Genomic DNA, 17,630 nt, shown 5'->3' on the forward strand with positions numbered 1-17,630 from the left:
AGCTCTGCCACCTTCTGAAATAGGACTCTCTTGATGAGGCCATCAGCTGCAGCTGGTGAAGGCTAACAAGCGGCAGGTGTGGCAGCCTCCAGTGTGAGAACACTTCTGGGTTGCAGTCCTCTCAGCGACCCAAAATATCCCGGAGCTCGTATGACCACACACAGGAAGAAAGAGGAAAAAAGCAGCGAAAACCACCAAAAACACAACATACGGAAAAATAAACATATACAAAAGATACATGAGCCCTGGGTCCTTAGACCCAGGCCATGACAGGTTTATTATTTTTATTGTTTTTGGAAAATGATGATTGTTATTATGACAGTGAGTCATCTTACACTTGTCTTACGCCATCCAATAGACAAATCACCTACACAGCTATGTGGCTGTCTGAGCTGAGAGCAAAGCACATGCTTTTGGAGATTTGGTTGTAAAGTGTACTGATTAAAAAAAAACATCTTTAAAAATTCCAGACGGTTTCCTTAATTTTTTATACACGTTGCTATTTTCATCTCGAGAGCTTTTGCTCCACTTCCTACACCAAAACTGGAAGAAGTGTTCACTTTGTGATATACTGCCTGAAAATATGTGTATTCAAAGGAAAATCTTAGATATCACATTTTGTGAACTAGAGGTTCATAAATTCTTTAGCTTATCTCTGCAGCAGAGGTGGAGGCAGACATTTGATACACCCAGGGCTTAGCCCTAAAGGGTAGTATGCATGTGGGATGGGGGCGGGGGGTTATAGGCTCTGTTTTGAGTTTTGTTCAAAAAAGCAGGACTTCATATAGGTTTTAAATTAAGCAGCAAGAACAAAGTCGGGGCTAAACCCCAATTCAACCAGACCCAGAACTGATTCGGAATTAAAACAGGACTACAACAGTTCAAAATCAGGACTACTTAGGACTTAACCAAGACAGAACCAGAATCAGAACTAGATGATAGTAGCACTAAAACCTGCACTACACTTATTTTTTAATTCTACCGAAGTCCACTATTTAGATTCAGAAAGGTTCATATAATTATTTAGCCTTGCTGTGAAAACAAGCCTGCATAACTTAATAAATGTAGAATTTGAAAAATAACAAACCTAAAAAGAAACATTAGGTACGAGATACATGAGGACCTATGATACGGTGATACTTTTGGTAAACAACCATTTGACTAACATGTGTGTCTCACCTGCTCTTGTTCATCTCTGTTCTGTCCTCATTCTCCTCTCTCTCTCTCTGCTCCTCTCTCTCCCTCTTTGTGCTGACAATCAAGCCAAACACCAACATCATCAAATATACAGTTGAAACCAGATATTTACAGACTCTTCAGATAAAAACACTTTTTTAATTGTAACATCAAATCAGACTAAATGTTTATTTTTTTAGATTGATAAATATAAAAACATATTTGTTAACTTTGAGAGTAAAGAGAGAAACTATCTGTATTTCTTAATTGCAAATGGCACCAAATTGTATTCAAACTGAGCCACACTTATGGAGCTCCACAATTCTTTTCCAGGTGTTTTGGTTGATATCTCTGGATTTTCCCATGTCACAGAAACAGGCTCTGTGTTTTGCCTTATATGCATCCACAGCTGTGCCACCAATTTACTCACATGGACTCTACTAACCTATCAGAAGCTTCTTCAGCTCAGAATGGAATCGTCTGGAGTTTTCTTATTAATTAACAATAAACTTAGTGTATATGTACTCCTAAATTTGATGAAAGAGATAAAAAAAATAGAAAGCTCTGTCTCTCTTTATTCTGACATTTAACTAATTCAAAAGATATTTCAATATTTATTTATCCAAAACAAAACAAGTTTACTCTAAACTGATGTTGTGCAGTAAAAAAATGTTCTTGTGTTTTCCATAAAGTGTATGTAAATATCTGGTTTCAACTGTCAATATACTGCTGTGTGTTGAAATTTTTGTTTTGCATAGGAATATACTGAACAACATACAAAGTACAATATATAAAATAACATCTACCTGAGTTTTTTCTTTGAAAGAAGCTCCTTATGTCCATTCTTGTATATCAGTGCATTACTGAAACCGATTTATTTAGCCGTGGAGGGTAACAACTGAAAATATGAAATAAACACACATGTAAGCTAAGACTCTCTAAAAAAACAGCAGTGTTGTTGTTCGGCTTTTCATGTTGCCATTTGTTGATTCACTTGAAGAGCAAGTAACTTAACATGGGTCAAATGATCAGTTTGATATCAATCTTTTGTGATACACCGTCATATTTACATTATTGGTACAGTACGAATGATTTGCTTTGGTACCTGCTCAAACTTCAGCTCTCTGTCTGCCTGGCTGCGCTTCTCCAACAGCGCACGCGCAGGCAGCAGCTGCCCCGCCCCCTCGCTCAGTCGCTTAGTGTCTGAGCTCGGATCATACCAATATTAGGGGGGATTTACGCACAGTCGTAAATTCCCACAGTGTGCACTATGTGCTTCGAATATTGTGTGTAGTTTTTGTTTTATACAGTTGTCAGCCAGGCATCTAACTATGAAAAAATTACACTCCAAAAGACCCCGGGCTTCTGAAAAAACAACCCGGGCTTAAGCCCAGTAAGCCACCCCCCCGCTCCGCCACTGCTCTGCAGCCTCTCTTTGCTCTTTATTTTCTAGGATGTCAGTAGGCTCACAGTCCTAAATGCACTCATTTAAATTCTTGTCTCCAACATGATTTAAATAGAAATGGTGAACTGACTTTAAACCCCCCTTTAGAAATGCACTCCTTTCTTTTATTGCGATGACTTCTGACCATGTTCATGTCTTTACTGTGAAAACTATGACAGCAGCACGTAGTAATGTATCTCTTTTCAAGCTTAATTCGGATTGTATATGGTGACATTTCTGTCATCATTATGATAAGTGAGTTCACTAAAAGACACAATTGTTTTGAAAAATTAACTGCCATGTTTCAAGCATTTGACACATCTACATTCATTGTTATGCTGTCATGTATCCAAATTAATCTCACAAAGAGTAATCAGGAGGCCTAAAAGTGGTTCCTTTATTACAAAGAAGGTATACAGTAGGGGAAATAATTCCCCTGGTGAATTTGTAATTTTGCCCAATTGAAAAGAAATTAATAGTCTCTAGTTTTTACAGTAGTTTCCTTTTAATATATAGAGAGAACATTAAAAAAAAATTATATAAGCGTCATAAACTGATCTTTGGGGGTTTCATAATCAAACTAAATGCATTTCTTTGTGTCTTTACATCTCTTAGCTGTCATATGGCTCCAGCTCTCCTGCTCTGTCCAACCGACAGCGCTTCCCCACTTTCTTCCGTACTCATCCATCTGCTACACTGCACAACCCCACTCGGGTACAGCTCTTCCAGAAGTGGAAATGGACCAAGATTGCCACTATCCAGCAAACAACAGAAGTATTTACCTCAGTGAGTCATATATTACAATAATTCTGTGAACTCATGTACAATGAGGGGTGTGGTGAAGACACTACACTGGCCCCACCTTTAAATAGGAGCTCGCTAGTCAAAGTTTAGCTAAATGTATATTTAAGGATTTTGTTAGCACACAAGCAAAATTGTGAACTAGATGCATAGTCTTATAATATGCTCCACTCAAACTGTGTACTAACACATCCAATTACTGCAAGGGCAGAAAACTTAACATGAAAAGCTTTCTCTCATTTTATAAAATAAATTACTCTGAATTCACTGAAGGATAAGACTATAATAATGTGAAATATTTTGCCATTTAAAACAAGAATAATGATCTTAAGCTTTTATTTTACTTTAAAAATACAACATGTTTTTTTGCGACAGCTCACTTTGACACTAAAATATTTCACTCGAAACTAAATTTTATGGTTGCACCATGTATTTTTCAATACTGTCCTGTGAAGTGGAAAGGACTTGTCCCCCAGGCTGCTTTCTAACATGTGTGTCACGGTACTGGGTCCGTGACCCAGTGTTTTATGTTTATTGATTAATCTGTATTTTTGGATTTAGTGTTATTCATGTTTTTGGTTCTCCTTATTGTTCTCCATGTGTGTATCCTTAAATTCTAGTCTTTAGGTTTCTGCTACTATGTGTTACACGTTTCATGTCTAGTCACACCTGTCTCTATGTTTGTGCATCTCCCAGTCAGTCATGTCTCCATGTCTCATGTGTCTCATTCCCTCATTTCCTGTCTCACGCCACACATCTGCCAGCGAAGACGTGACAATGTGATTGTGAAAGAGTTCTTTTTAACTCAAACCATGATCTGATCTACACAAGTAGTTTTGGGCCACAACATTTAGCAAATTGTGAGTGAAAACAAAGTACAGAGACCTTCCATGGTGTTTATTAAAACCTGAGGAAAATTCTGCTGCTCATGTCATCACCCTGCTGGCTAATGATGACTTTGTGGTTTTTATAAGCACTACAGTTTATGACTATTTATGCTCATAAAAACAAATTTAAAATAAAAATCAATAGATAAAATGTTATTTGAGACAAGACAAATATGGACAAGAGAAGATGAGTGTACTTGTTGATTTCTCCAACATTATATGTATCACTTCGTGATATGTATAAGATTTTGTTCTCATTTCCATCACCATTTGCCATCTTTTATCCTCAACATATGGTTTTATGTCTCTCCTGATTCATTTTTCTCCAGGCTTCTATCTGTGCTGTTTTATCTGATTGTTAGTAACATCACCTCCACCACTCACCATCATTTTTCAGAATGACCAGTTCATCTTCCCCCTCACTACTTTGCACTTATTTCAGTTGCTGTTAACTGTTCTTTGCATTTCTTCCTGCTGCCTACTATTCCATTATCGTTCTCTTTCCTTTTTTAGTTGCTGTTTCTGTTGCTCAGTCCTCTTCTGTGTGCTTATTATTGTGCTTGTCTCTTTTTGTGTGTCACAGACTCTGGATGATCTGGAGGAGAGGGTGAAGGAGGCAGGGATTGAAATCAGTGTTCGTCAGAGCTTCCTAACCGACCCAGCTGTGGCTGTCAAAAACCTCAAGGTGCGAGTTCCCCAATCATTCTTACACATACCAGCCAGCTGGACACTGATCAGTCAGGCCTTGTCTGGCCAGTTAACTGCCAGAGTGTTTGGATACTTGGCAAAAATAGGACAGAAATTTCAGAGGTAGCCTGCTGCTCAGAATGTCGAGTTAGTAACAGATGGAAGTTCTTCCCAATGGACGAAACTCTGGTGTAAAAAGTGTGATCATAATTGTATTGTAGTGTCCTTGGGATGTTTTCACACCTATTGTTTGTTTTTTCTGGTTGAAATCACTGGATGAGTTTGTAAGTGTGTAGATTTGGCCTGTACATAATGAGTAGATACAGTAAGAAGGTGCTATGTTCTGGACTACAGGAGAAGCCAAAGAATTTACATTTATTTCATGGTAAATGGACTGATTCTTATATAGCACTTTTCTACCTCTCCCGGAGGACTCAGAGAGCAACTTTGGGTTAGTATCTTGCCCAAGGATATTTGGCATGCAGATTGGGGGAAGCCAGGGATCGAACCTTCCAATCAGCAGATGACCTGCTCTACCTCCTGAGCTACAGCCACCCATTGGGGTGGCCTGTACAAACCTTTGCACGTCTATAGTATGTTCCTACATTGACAATACAGAGCACACGTGGCTACGGGACATTTTTTAGCCCAAACTTGTAACATACACATGGTTCAGATCAGGGTCAGATCTCATTCACACCATAAATAAAGTGCCCTGGAGTTTGTTTGGAACTCTACTGAGACCACCTCCTCCAAAGGGTCTCAATACGGTTGTTTTGATCCACACACCAATGAACTTCACTGAGGGAGCCTGACCAGAGTTTGATTTAACACAGCATTTGTGAAAATACCCTTACGATGCAATTAATGATGGTCAAAATTTGTCCAGCTCCTTGGAAAGCAATACAGTGACAATGTTTCAGTGTTGACAATGTTGATGAGTAACTGCAAATTTTGTAGTCAAAAACTCAAAATACTACTGTAACAAATGGCACATGGCATTGCAAGGTAAGTGAATGTTTATTTGCATTGATTTAGTTTGTGCAGCTTTCCAGCTGCCTTCTTCGGCTTAACACAGCACACAGCTCTGCCGTCATCTGTTCATGACCTCAAGCTGAAGCGCACTTGGGTCCTGCAGCAGGATAATGATCCAAAAAACATCAGCAAGTCTACCTCTGAATGGCTTAAGAAAAAACAAAGTAATGACTTTGTAGTGGCCTACCCAATGTCCTGACCACTGTCCGACCGAGATGCTGTGGCATGACCTTAAAAAGGCAGTGCATGCTTGAAAAACCCTCCAATGTGGCCGAATTACAACAATTCTGCAAAATGAATCGGCCAAAATTCCTCCATAGCGCTATAAAAGATTGCCAGTTACTGCAAATTTTCACACCATTGTGTTCTCGCATCCAAATGACTTCAGTAAGATAATGCTAACCTGCATACTACAGCTATTAAAACAGCACAGCTTCATAGTAGAAGAATCGTAGTTCTGAACTTACCTACCTACAGTTCAGGCTCCAAAACATTTGGAGCATAATATAACGATAGAACAAAGAAGCAGAGCAGCTAGAATGCTCTATCACAAGAATGTTCTCTGTCAAAAGTTCAGCAGTTGCTCTGTTCAGCTCCCACACACATATGGACTGTTATCAAAAGATGAAGGGTTACTACAAAGTTTTATTTATGACCGTGTACCATAAAAAGGTACATTTTTGTCACTATGAATATTTGATATGTTTAGTTTTATATTGTGAATTGTGTATTTACATTTTACCCCAGAATTGGGTTTGTACAACTACAGTCAAACCAGACCTTTGGTGCACTGTATTAAGTGGTGATTGTCTGGTGACCACTGGAAATAATGTTTATTCAGATAATTTTTTAAAATTACTGCCAAATGAAGTGACCAGGGTTGTTTCAAGATGGATGCCAAGTGTTAAGCCTCATTTCTAGGAGGAAATGAAGCTCGTGTGAAACATAAAAAATGTCGAATTCTCTTCTTTTTTTAAAAATAAAATCCTGTTCTTTGATAGTTGACCGAGCTGTTTAGAATGTCAGAAGAAAATCTACAGTGAGAAACATAAACACTCTCTTTTTGGAAATTTCTTACTCGGAGCAACAGAGCTGAGGAATTACTCTCTCTGAGCAGCAGATTCTATGTCTTATCTGGTTAAGTTATCGGATATGTATTGTCAGACCAAAGATGGTCATTTTTGTCTCTGCACAGTCATCAGGATCCCAGACCTGGAGAGCTTTGCTGGCGACAAAGCTTGAGAAAGCTGCAAAAAAAAAAAAAGTTCTGACATGTGTTGGCTGACTTGCTTTCTTCCTGCCACACACATACCTTACAATGACCCAGCCCAGCATGCCACCCTAGTTGTAGTAACACAAACATGGTAACGGGATAAATGTCTTGCAGTGGAGAGAACGTCTATTATTGTCTGATGCAGGATGAGGGTTGGCTTCTTTGTACCCAGCCCGGCATGGCTTTTAAAGTGTGTGTTCTGTCTTTTCTCTCTGTGACTGTGCTGTCTTCATTTTATTTTCACTTTCAAGCGTCAAGATGCCAGAATTATTGTCGGCCTGTTCTATGAGACAGAGGCAAGGAAGGTCTTCTGTGAGGTAATGTTCTAACCAGATTCATGTGTATACTTTAAAATATTACATAACAGAAACATTTTAGGGAGGACTTTTTGGCCCAGCTTAAAATAATATGATAATAGTGGGATAATAAGGTGGAAATAAGCTGGTAATGTTATAGAGATAGCAAGTTATCACTTGTCAGTGATCAGCCAAATGATATTCAAGTAATTATCTTGGATCAAATTTCTGTAACTGGGTAATAATAAACTAACACTTGATGTGGGAACAAACATGCCTTTCAGACAAAACCAATTAGTATTAGTATAACCTGGTAATATAGGTGCTGGACTCTGTCTCAGTCTGGAGTTGCCCCTGGTGAGAGGCGGCGGGCTGGGGGTGGGTATTGTAATATCCCCTCGGCTTGCTGCCGGTACGTTGGGGTTTTTCCCAGTGGACGAGAGAGTTTGTTCCTTGCGCCTTACGGTCGGGGAACGGGCCCTGACTGTCATCTGCGCTTATACGCCGAGTGGCAGTTCGGAGTACACAGCCCTCTTACAGTCCATGGGGGTGCTGGAAGGTGCTCCACCTGGAGACTCTGTTGTCCTGCTGGGAGACTTCAATGCTCACGTGGGTAACGACAGCGAGACCTGGAGGGGTGTGATTGGGAGGATCGGCCTCCCTGATCTGAACTCGAGCGGTGCTTTGTTATTGGACTTCTGTGCAAATCACAGTTTGGCCATAACGAACACCTTGTTCGAACATAAGAGTGTCCATAAGTGCACGTGGCACCAGGACGCTCTAGGCCGTAGGTCGATGATCGATTTTTTAATTGTATCAGACCTGATACGATTGCAGACCTGCGATCATATGTTCTGGACACTCGGGTAAAGAGAGGGGCTGAGCTGTCAACTGATCACCACCTAGTGGTGAGTTGGATCAGGTGGCGGGGGAGGACGCTGGACAGACCTGGTGCACCTAAACGCATAGTGAGGGTGTGCTGGGAACATCTAGCAAAGGCCCCAGTCCGCGAGATCTTAAACAGCATTCCGAGGGAGACTGGGGACATTGAGTCCGAATGGACCATGTTCAGCATCTCCATTGCCGAAGCTGCTGCATTGAGCTGCAGCCACAAGGTGGTTGATGCCTGCCGTGGTGGTAATCCCCGAACCAAATGGTGGACACCAGAGGTGAAGGGAGCCACCAGGCTGAAGAAGGAGTCCTATCGGGCTTGGTTAGCCTGTGGGACTCCGGAGCCAGCCGACAGGTATCGACAGGCCAAGCGGAATGCGGCTCGGGCAGTGGCTGAAGCAAAAACTCGGGTGTGGGAGGAGTTCGGCGAGGCCATGGAAAAAGACTTTCGGACTGCCTCGAAGAGATTCTGGCAAACCGTCAGGCGTCTCAGGAGGGGAAAGCGGTGCTCTACCTGCACTGTGTATAGTGCTGGTGGAGCGCTGCTGACGTCGACTGAGAAAATTGTCAGGCGGTGGAAGGAATACTTCGAGGACCTCTTTAATCCCACTGACACGTCTTCCGAGGAGGAAGCAGAGTCTGGGGATGAGGGGAATGAGCCGCCAATTTCCGGGGGCGAGGTCACTGAGGCAGTTAAACAACTCCTTGGTGGCAGAGCCTCTGATGTTGATGAGGTCCACCCCGAGTTCCTGAAGGCTCTGGATGATGTAGGGCTGTCCTGGTTGACACGCCTCTGCAATGTTGCGTGGAGATCAGGGGCAGTACCCGTGGACTGGCAGACCGGGGTGGTGGTCCCCATCTTTAAGAAGGGGGACCGGAGGGTGTGTTCCAACTACAGATCAAACTCCTCAGCCTCCCTGGGAAAGTCTATGCCAGGGTGCTGGAAAGGAGAGTTCGTCCGCTAGTCGAACCTCGGATACAGGAGGAACAATGCGGTTTTCGTCCTGGTTGCGGAACACTGGACCAGCTCTTTATCCTCTCGAGGATACTTGAGGGTGCATGGGAGTTTGCCCAACCAGTCTACATGTGTTTTGTGGACTTGGAGAAGGCATTCGACCGTGTCCCTCGGGGTGTCCTGTGGGAGGCGTTGCGGGAGTATGGGGTGTCTGGCCCATTGCTACGGGCCATTCGATCCCTATACAACCGTTGCAAGAGCTTGGTTCGCATTTCCGGCAATAAGTCGGACTCGTTCCCAGTGGGTGATGGGCTCCGCCAGGGCTGCCCTTTGTCTCTGGTTCTGTTCATAATTTTTATGGACAGGATTTCTAGGCGCAGCCAAGTGGCGGAGGGCTTTCACTTTGGTGGCCTCAGAATCTCATCTCTGATTTTTGCGGATGATGTGGTTCTGTTGGCTTCATGTGAGGGCCTCCAGTTCGCACTGGAACGGTTCGCAGCCGAGTGTGAAGCAGCGGGAATGAGGATCAGCACCTCCAAATCTGAGGCCATGGTTCTCAGCCGGAAAAGGGTGGAGTGCCTACTCCGGGTTGGGGATGAGTTCCTGCCCCAAGTGGAGGAGTTCAAGTATCTCGGGGTCTTGTTCGCGAGTGATGGGAGAAGGGAGCCGGAGATCGACAGACGGATTGGGGCTGCAGCTGCAGTAATGCGGACGCTGCACCGGTCCGTCGTGGTGAAGAGGGAGCTGAGTGTAAAAGCGAAGCTCTCAATTTACCGGTCGATCTACATCCCTACCCTCACCTATGGCCACGAACTGTGGGTAGTGACCGAAAGAACGAGATCGCGGACACAAGCTGCAGAAATGAGCTTCCTCTGAAGGGTGGCTGGCCTCTCCCTTAGAGATAGGATAGGGTGAGAAGTTCGGCCATCCGGGAGGGGCTCAGAGTAGAGCCACTGCTGCTCCACATCAAAAGGAGCCAGCTGAGGTGGTTTGGGCATCTGACAAGGATGCCCCCTGGGCGCCTCTTGGGTGAGGTGTTCCAGGCATGTCCCACCGGGAGGAGGCCCAGGGGCAGACCCAGGACACGCTGGAGAGATTATATCTCTCGGCTGGCCTGGGACTCTTTGCTTAGGCTGTTGCCCCCGTGACCCGGCCTCGGATAAAGCGGATGAAGATGGATGGATGGATGGTAATATAGTATTTTTGAAATAATGTATGTAATGTAAGTAATGTATTGGTAATATGTTTGCATTGAAAATTTTAACATAATGACTTGATAGTAACCTCATAATAATATTTAATAAAAATTGAAATTTTACCATCTTATAATGCTGGAATGAATCCTACCTATTCCTACCTACATTAATCCTTCTGTGTAATAACATTGAAGGCTGTAAAATGCAAAAAAAAAACCAACCCCAAAAACACAACAATAAATAAATAATAAATATAATTCTCCAAATTATCAAATTATCATACATGATGGAACATTGATTCTACATAGCAATGAGAGCTAGAATTATCATACACATTCAATAAATATGCAATTCTGCTATTTTACTCTCTAAGTTACCACCACCAAGTGCTAGCAGTTTATTACAAAATGTACATATCATACATATCATATCCTGGATTTTACTATTCCATGTTCCAAATAGATTTTGTTACAATTTTTAACAGGCCTCGGAAGATATTGCAATAAGTTCTGTATATAAAGAGGCCTGAGAGAAAAAAAAAGTAGACTTCATACTACTTAGAGCTTCTTTGTTTATATTCACAAGAACAATTTAATATTTTTGAACACTACAAGGCCAATTAAATGTCAGTTTACGTTAATGTCTCAAACCTAACCAGTGTCAGACAGAGCCTTCACAGGCTGTAACAGCAACACACTTTATGTCTCAAATGTACTGTTTCACAAGACTTGATGGGTATAAAATGTTTTGTTTTTTTAATATATTGAATATCACTATTGTTGTTGATCTTAAACCCTCAAAAGTAACACTCACAGGTGAAAAGTTATAGTACAGGGTGGGCCATTTATATGGATACACCGTAATAACATGGGAATGGTTGGTGATATTAAAGTCCTGTTTGTGGCACATTAGTATATGTGAGGGGGCAAACTCCTGAAGACGGGTGGTGACCATGGTGGCCATTTAGAAGTCGGCCATCTTGGATACAACTTTTGTTTTTTCAATAGGAAGAGGGTCATGTGACACACCAAACCTATTGGTAATGTCACAAGAAAAACAGTGGTGTGCTTGATTTCAACGTAACTTTATTCTTTCATGAGTTATTTACAAGTTTCTCTTTGTTCACAGCCATTGACATGTCGAAGAGGTTAACACGTGAGGAGCAGATCGAAATTGCATTGATATCTGGTGAACGCAGTAACCGGGTCATTGCAGAAGATTTCAATGCAAGACACCCTACGAGACCACCCATCTCCCATGCTACAGTTAGCAAACTGCTTGCTAAGTTTCGTGAAACTGGTTCATTGTTGGATTTGCCACAATGTGGGTGCAAGAAAACTGTCACTAATAAAGAAACATCAGTGGCTGTCCTAGATTCATTCAGCAAGAGCCCACAGCGTAGCACTCGGAGCTGGCATGTTCCCTGAGTTTTTCCAGCAAGATGGTGCACCACCACATTATGGGTTCATTTAGGAAGTCCGAGCATTCCTAGATGAACAGTTTCCTGGAAAGTGGATTGGTCGTCGTGGGCCAGTTGAATGGCCCCCAAGGTCTCCCGATCTGTCCCCCTTACACTTTTATCTTTGGGGTCATCTGAAGGCAATTGTCTATGGTGTGAAGATACGAGATGTGCAGCACCTGAAACTACGGATACTGGATGCCTGTGCTGGCATTTCTCCTGCGGTGTTGCTATCAGTGTGTGAAGAGTGGGAGAAGAGGGTTGCATTGACAATCCAACACAATGGGGAGCACATTAAACACATTTTATAAGTGGTCAGAAACTTGTAAATAACTCATGAAAGAGTTACGTTGAAATCAAGCACACCATTGTTTTTCTTGTGACATTACCAATAGGTTTGATGTGTCACATGGCCCTCTTCCTATTGAAAAAACAAAAGTTGTATCCAAGATGGCCGACTTCTAAATGGCCACCATGGTCACCACCCATCTTGAGGAGTTTGCCCCCTCACATATACTAATGTGCCACAAACAGGACTTTAATATCACCAACCATTCCAATGTTATTACGGTGTATCCATATAAATGGCCCACCCTAGATCAAGACAATTTTTTTATGCCACAGATCCACACCCAAGGAGCAGATCATTGTTGATGTATTATTTATATGGTTGTATTAGGTTCAGAAGAAGAATGCCATAATGTTGAATGTGTAACAAGGGAACATAAACTGTAGGATGCTAAAGTTAAGCAGGTTGGGTCAGGAGCTCTGCAAGATCCTTCTCACTTCTCTTTTCCTTAAATAAAATTGGTGTTGAATTGAATTTCAACTTCACACATTCTTCCATCATCTTTTTGCAGGTTTACAAGGAGAAGTTATATGGGAAAAAGTATGTTTGGTTCCTCATTGGCTGGTATGCAGACAACTGGTTTAAGATCAAAGACCCATCCATCAACTGTACTGTGGAGCAGATGACAGAGGCTGTGGAGGGTCATGTAACTACTGAAATTGTCATGCTTAACCCAGAAACAGTACGAGGAGCTTCTAACCTGGTAAGACATGCATTATCTTATGACACAACTTTATCAGTGATGCTCAAAAAAATTGTTGCAAAAAAAATCGAACCTTTTAAAAAGCTAAAAAGAAAACCCTAAATGAAAGTATTTCAAAGCACACCCCACTTTTCAGTTATTTGTTTGTAAAAAATGTTTAGAATCATGTATGATTTTCGTTCCACTTCTCACGTGTACACCACTTTGTGTTGGTCTTTCACGTGGAATTCCAATAAAATTGATTCATGTTTGTGGCTGTAATGTGACAAAATGTGGGAAAGTTCAAGGGGGCCGAATACTTTTGCAAGCCACTGTAAAAATGATAAACATCAAATAAACTTTGAAAATCAATATAGCAAAAGCCGTAATGGTTCACTTGGGAAAATAAGTCTTTTCTGCAGTTTTTCTTGGCCTTCACTGCAAGACAAGACAGGTAAAAAAAGAAAAAAGAAAGCATGCAGTAAAGCAAAGGCAAGGCAGAAGGATGTTAGATGCATAAAAGTGTAGAGGATGGACGTTTCGCAATCCGGTCAGTCATTTGTGTGATCCCTGAATCCATGGCTATATCATCACAAGCAATAATGACAAGAAGACTGAAATAATTTCAACAGTTAGTGTTTGTTGAATTCCCTGAGCACTTTAAAACACATAAGTAGGCCACACCTTGTGACTACTTAGAAATAATGTCACTTATGGAAAACAGACATTTTTCTATGCCTAAACTTGTTTTTGTATTAAACTTTAAGTGATTAAACAGTCACAGATTATTCTGAATCTTTTTACATGTACCATTAAAACTGTAAAGTAGACACTAACTGTCACTGTGGGTTCCCTGTTGTAAAGTCAGAGTGTTGTTTGAAACAAAAATTGTACAGCATCAAACGATTGTCTGCCAAGCCTTTTTCAAGCAGATTTAATGAAGACTCGTGGAGGTTCACTACTGAAATGACAATAACTTGCAGTGTGAACAACTTTTGTTACATATCAGTGGAAGAGCAGAACTGCAATTTTAGTACATATGCTCAGTGAAAACGTCTGAGCATGTGACCATATTGTTAAGTATTTTATACTCCCTTTCTGTTACAAGAAACATAACATTGTTTTGTTGGAATTTAACCCTATAATCCCCAATACCTTCACACAGTGCACATATTTTTAGAAACGTCATTAATTAATTAATAAGTTATTATTACTGATTATTGTTAACAAATTATTAATTATTTTTTGCCTAATAACTAAAATTCTTATAACTTAACATAGTTAAAGCTTTCATCATATACGGTGTAGCAATGATTTTTAAAATCTACAGGAAGAGGGTTTTTTTAGCCATTTTGCGTAGCCCTAGTTACTTGCAATTAGGGCTAGGCAGACATGGAAAAAAAGACAAACAGAATTAAGGTGAGCTTTGTGCACATCATGAACAATGAGCATTGTACACAAAGGAAAATGTTTTCTGTGGTATATCTGGATATAAGAATCTAACAACTTAAAATATGCCTCAAGTAAAATGCTTCAAGGTCACAATATGCTTTCTCTCTCTTTCCCTTTCTCTCTCACTGACACACACACACAAACACACATGCACACAAAAGACCATGCAAAGCAAGTGAAATGATGTAGTCACTGGGCTTCTCTTTCATATTTGTTGGGGTTTTACCTTATGATCAGTGTGTCCTGTGTCTAACTATTGCTCTGTCATGGTCTCCCGTATCCAGACCTCTCAAGAGTTTCTTGCTCAGCTCATGTCCAAACTTGGGGGTAAAAATCCAGAAGAAACAGGTGGTTTCCAAGAGGCTCCGCTGGCGTATGACGCTGTGTGGGCTCTAGCGCTGGCCCTCAACAAAACCGTTGGGCCCCTTAGGGCCAAGGGTCATCGTCTTGAAGATTTCAACTATAACAACCGAGATATCACTGCTGAGATCTACCGAGCAATGAACACCAGCTCTTTTGAAGGAGTGTCTGTAAGTGCAACACTTACTGGTGCTGGAGTGAGAGAAAAAAAGTTGCAAAGAGAAAGACACATGGGTACTGTGTGAAGGGTGTGTGTAGATATAGCATCATCAACATTTTTATGCTTCTTTCAGGGTCATGTTGTATTTGATGCTCAAGGATCTCGAATGGCCTGGACTTTAATTGAACAGCTTCAAGGTATGCTACAGCAAACATGTCTACTTTCAAATAGAACTGATTGTTTGGTCTGTCCATGTCCCAATTGCCAGTCTTGGTAGCCAGGGATTGGTCCACCAGGACCTCCACATTGTACCCGACCCCTACGGTGCCTCCTGCAGGTGGTGGGCCTGCAGGAAGATGGGTCCATGTCCCTTTTTCAGGCTGTGACCAGCCGGGCCCCATGGACTAAGGCCCGGCCACCAGACGCTCGCCCTCGGGCACCCTCCCTGGGCCTGGCTCCAGGGCAGGGATCCAGTAACCCTATCCCAGGCAGGGTGAACTGTTCCCTCGATGGTCTTGTCGTAGGGGTCTATTTCATCTAATTCAAAAAAAGACATCAGTGTCACATCTTTGTATTAAGTACACAGTGGCATTCAGGATGTGGATAATATAGTCTGACACCATCTATACCAACAGATTGAAGCAGATTTATTTAAACGAACACAAAATGTCCCCATGAAGCTTGTAACTTATTTGCTTACCTAGATTTTCAGTAGCTCATAGAGTCTTCTTGTCACAGTCAAAATGCTAGATTTGATGCCATGTAGAAAATTGTGATTTTATTTCCAAAAATCAGACTTGATTTAACAAAGGTGAGCCTGTTTATTCAGGCTGCTGACAAATTCAATCAAACAAAAAGTCCAAAAAGCAAGGCAAACCTAAATCCACAGGAACATACTGGGACAGATCACAGACATTGTCCCACCAACTTCTTACCATTCAGCTGACTCCTCAGGATTTGCCTGACTCTCTGCAGGTGCTTACTGGTTGCAGCTCTCCTAGTGGCCTCTTCATGGTTCAAATTTGTCTGTGGGATTCTTGTAGCTGTCCTCTAAGTCTGCAATGTTGCCTTCTGGTAGTGTGATCCCCTCGGTTGTAACTACCTATATTCATATATATAAACACCCTGAGGACCAGTCAGTGAAATACATCACAGTGGGGGGAAAGAAGGTACAGGTAAATACATTATGAGATAGTCAAGTGACTGAAAATGAAACCTGACTAGAGAACCAAACACAGACACTGAGAGAAACAAAAACGAAACTTTAATACAAACTGGAATTAAGAACTTAAGACTGGAAAGTCTGAAATGCATAAGGCTGGAAATGTAAATAAACAGCAAACAGAAAAACAAACAGAAGATATTTAATAATAAGCAGTACCTGAAAGTCCAAAAGCATGACAAATTGGGTCAACAACACTGGACCATCCTCTTTTCAGGATCCAGCACTGTGAAGTTCCCAATTAAACCAGAAGGTCCACTTAAAGTCACGAGATGCAATGTTTCTCCTGTTGTATGTTAAGCTGCCTACATCCTTCAAAAGGAAAGTGAGGCAGCCCACTTCACAAAATGCCAAGCATTTAATTTGAGTTCAGTTCTGGTATAATTTTGCTGTTGTACTGAAATATTTAGAGGACAAATGTCCCTATACATATTTGGCTTGTTAGTAAGGTTGAAGACACTTCTGGATCTTCATTAATTATGTTAAGAGGCATTAGAGTGTGAGCCTCCATTCTCATTCTCTCTCTTTGTCTGTATTTCACAGGAGGAAGCTATAAAAAGATCGGATACTACGACAGCACTAAAGGCAATCTGTCCTGGTATGGGAATGACAAGTGGATAGGTGAGGAACATTCATCTTCCTATGCCCCTTTGTTTCTCTGTCTTGTACTCCACCCTGCACCCTTGTTCCCCCAAATTCCTTTTTCCTCCCTCTGTTGTTACCCTCTCCTCTTTACCATCTCACTCTCTGTGGTCAAAGATTGGTGGTCAATTTGCATACATTTTTTTAGGTTTTGTTTAGCATAGAATAGAATAGCCTTTATTGTCATTGTACAGAGTACAACGAAATTGGAGTGCCACTCCCTTGGTGCAAGATAAATAATAAATATAAATGTAAAATATAAAAAGTACAATAAAATAATCGCAAGTACTCAAACAATAGTAAGTACGATATATACAAGCATGTGGGAACAGCAACAATTTGCTAAATTTTAAAAGCTCACCAGATATCCAGTTAAGTCACACCTAGATAACAACAGTTAAGCAATGTGCCACTGCACAGCACTGCTGTGCAGTGGCAGTTAGGTTCAATTTATTAATTAAGCATGAAAACAAGTTTAATGCCATGACAGCGATACATTAAACAGAAGGTGGCTGCTAGAAGTCAAGTAATCTGGGTGGATCTGTGTTCTCTAATAAGCACACGGAAGATCTGAGACTGCATCCATTTCCGTTCTGCCTGCACGAACAACAAAACGCAGATCTCACAGTGGTTAATGCACTGAAAAACTGTGGAGAATGTTGC

General features: G+C 41.4%; 1 protein-coding gene across 3 annotated transcripts in view; it reads left to right on the forward strand.

The window, feature by feature from the left end:
* gabbr1b (gamma-aminobutyric acid (GABA) B receptor, 1b) overlaps positions 1-17,630 on the forward strand; it is a 127,259-nt gene that overhangs the window by 53,853 nt on the left and 55,776 nt on the right. For all 3 annotated transcript variants that reach the window (XR_013095155.1, XM_076879120.1, XM_076879121.1), the window contains exons 3-9: positions 3,236-3,406; positions 4,892-4,993; positions 7,555-7,620; positions 12,961-13,152; positions 14,868-15,113; positions 15,237-15,300; positions 16,869-16,946. Coding sequence is in view for 2 of the 3 variants with exons in the window: in XM_076879120.1 (XP_076735235.1) it covers positions 3,236-3,406; positions 4,892-4,993; positions 7,555-7,620; positions 12,961-13,152; positions 14,868-15,113; positions 15,237-15,300; positions 16,869-16,946 (919 nt within the window). In the remaining variant the exon portion in view is untranslated. The remainder of the gene's footprint in view (positions 1-3,235; positions 3,407-4,891; positions 4,994-7,554; positions 7,621-12,960; positions 13,153-14,867; positions 15,114-15,236; positions 15,301-16,868; positions 16,947-17,630) is intronic.

The sequence above is a fragment of the Maylandia zebra genome, linkage group LG22, assembly GCF_041146795.1.
Source record: "Maylandia zebra isolate NMK-2024a linkage group LG22, Mzebra_GT3a, whole genome shotgun sequence".
Taxonomy (NCBI): Eukaryota; Metazoa; Chordata; class Actinopteri; order Cichliformes; family Cichlidae; genus Maylandia; species Maylandia zebra.